The 1,973-nt window shown below is 52.9% G+C and overlaps 3 protein-coding genes across 8 annotated transcripts in view; 2 read left to right on the forward strand and 1 right to left on the reverse strand.

The window, feature by feature from the left end:
* LOC113217416 (intraflagellar transport protein 81 homolog) overlaps nt 1-1,973 on the reverse strand; it is a 36,504-nt gene that overhangs the window by 10,287 nt on the left and 24,244 nt on the right. The window lies entirely within an intron of this gene.
* Nucleotides 1-1,973, forward strand: part of LOC113217417 (intraflagellar transport protein 25 homolog) — a 34,301-nt gene that overhangs the window by 6,226 nt on the left and 26,102 nt on the right. The gene's annotated exons all lie outside the window — the stretch shown is intronic.
* The window catches only part of LOC113217411 (proton myo-inositol cotransporter), a gene marked incomplete in the record, with an annotated part of 7,503 nt that continues 5,693 nt past the window's right edge, over nt 164-1,973 (forward strand). The window contains 1 exon segment of the mRNA XM_052269910.1: nt 164-562. Coding sequence (XP_052125870.1) covers nt 402-562 — 161 coding nt within the window.

The raw sequence follows: 1,973 nt of genomic DNA on the forward strand, positions 1-1,973 counted from the left end.
GACGAGGGTTGCGAGAGGTGGGGGAGAGAAGAGATGTTTGCACACCGTGAGAGGAGTGTGGGTCTATCTAGATCTATCGGCGAGGTGTCCTGCGCGGCCGCGGGTGCGAGCGAGACGGGACGAGGACGCCGCCGACGCCCCGGACGCATCCCCCCCGGGTGGGCCGGCCGGCCGGTAGCGCGCGCCCAGGCCCAGTTCAGTTTATTATCAGCGGCTGCCGTGCCTGCTGCAGACGCAGTCGTACTCGAGCGCCGGAGCAAGACGGGACGACGACGGGCGGCACACACACTTTGGCGAGCTCCCCCTCCCCCTCCTCCAAATCCTTCTCTTCCTCCACATCCGGTACATTCAACCCACCACCCGACTTCCGGTCACTCAAACACGACGACAGCGCCACCACCATGACGGGGCCGATGGTCGTGGACTCGAAGGGCGGCGAGGCCGTCGTGGACAACGCCAAGATGACGCTACTGGCCATGTTCCTGGTGGGCCTGAGCGCCAACTCGGGCCTGCTGTTCGGCTACGACACGGGCGTCGTGTCCGGCGCCATGCTCCTCATCAAGTAAGAGTCGCGGGAGGCGTGTTTGTTTTTGTTTTTGTTTGTGTTGTTGTTTTCGCGTTGTGGTGCAGTTGTCCTTTTACTCAACCCCTGCCACGGTACAAAAGTAGGGCGAGCAGAAGGGAACAGGGGGAGGAGATCCTGACCCCGACTAAGCTCAAAAGAGACAAACCTGCCGTCATAATTTTACTTTTTCCTCTCGCATTTTTCCAAAGAAATGACCTGTTTGGGTTATCATGTTATTGGAAAGGGTCGAGGGGGCAATGACTTTGGGAATCATGTGAACACACAGGCCCGGGAATCAGCGGGAATCAATGAGAGTCAGGACGGGAATCGATGGGATTTATGGATTCCCGGAATTATGTGTACACTTACTTGAATTCGGAGTTATTTCCCCCTTGGAAAGGGTGTATACCCTGGCAATACAGATGTGTGTACCTGGCATATTACTTAAAATAAAGTATGCATGTCCATGAACACATCTGTTAGAGTGTGTAGTAGGCATGTGCACATTTATAAATGCCTAGCCTGTATTTGTATCGACAGAGAGTCCTTTGAGCCACAGGCGGTTATGCAAAAACGCGTAACTTGCCATCCAAAAGGACCGCCGCGCCGGCCTTGATCTTACTCCTGGATTTTGTACGCCCTGTGCGTCGTGTGCGAGTCAAAGAGTTTCATGTCCCTCCTCGTTTTCCGCGTGTGTGACTAATCCTCAGGGGGGGGGGGGGAGGAGAAATAACAAGAAACATAAAAATGTAAGGCATCCGCTACCGCACAACTCCCTCTCTTATCTAGAGTGCCAACAAGACAGACCTGTTTGGCACACGCCTCCATTATCAGCGTGAAAGCCCCGGCGCCCCGCGCTAAGGGGGTGGTTTTTATATGTTGTCGAAGGGACACCGCGTCGTCGTCGATAATTTAGATCGATCGATTGCCGGTTGTTGTTGTTTTCCGCGAGATGCTGATTACCGGGCCGCTATCAATGCCATAAACTGCTGCGGCAGCACGCCCGGGAGCTTTATCGATTCTTCAAGATTGACACATATCGATTCGATTACGGGGGGAAATACACACACACAAGATGAAGTTACTGTCTTGACGAAAGTGGCTGATAACCCTCCGATAAGTAGCCTCTCAAACTAACAAAATAACGAATCTAATAGCCCCTCCTCCCTCTTTTTTCTTTGTTTTGCGTTCCAGAAAGGAGATGGAGCTCACCGACTTTTGGCACGAGCTGATCGTGTCCGGGACCATCGGCGCGGCGTGGGCCTTCTCGCTGTGCGGCGGCTACCTCACGGGTACGTGACTATAAACTGGGCCTTTTCTTACCGGTCAGAATATTTAACGGTGAAAAAAATGTTCGTAAATTAACGAGGATTCACTCTGGTAATTTTATTTACAAAGTATTCTTGTT

This window comes from Frankliniella occidentalis, unplaced genomic scaffold (assembly GCF_000697945.3).
Source record: "Frankliniella occidentalis isolate FOCC.00 unplaced genomic scaffold, Focc_3.1 Scaffold106, whole genome shotgun sequence".
NCBI lineage: Eukaryota > Metazoa > Arthropoda > Insecta > Thysanoptera > Thripidae > Frankliniella > Frankliniella occidentalis.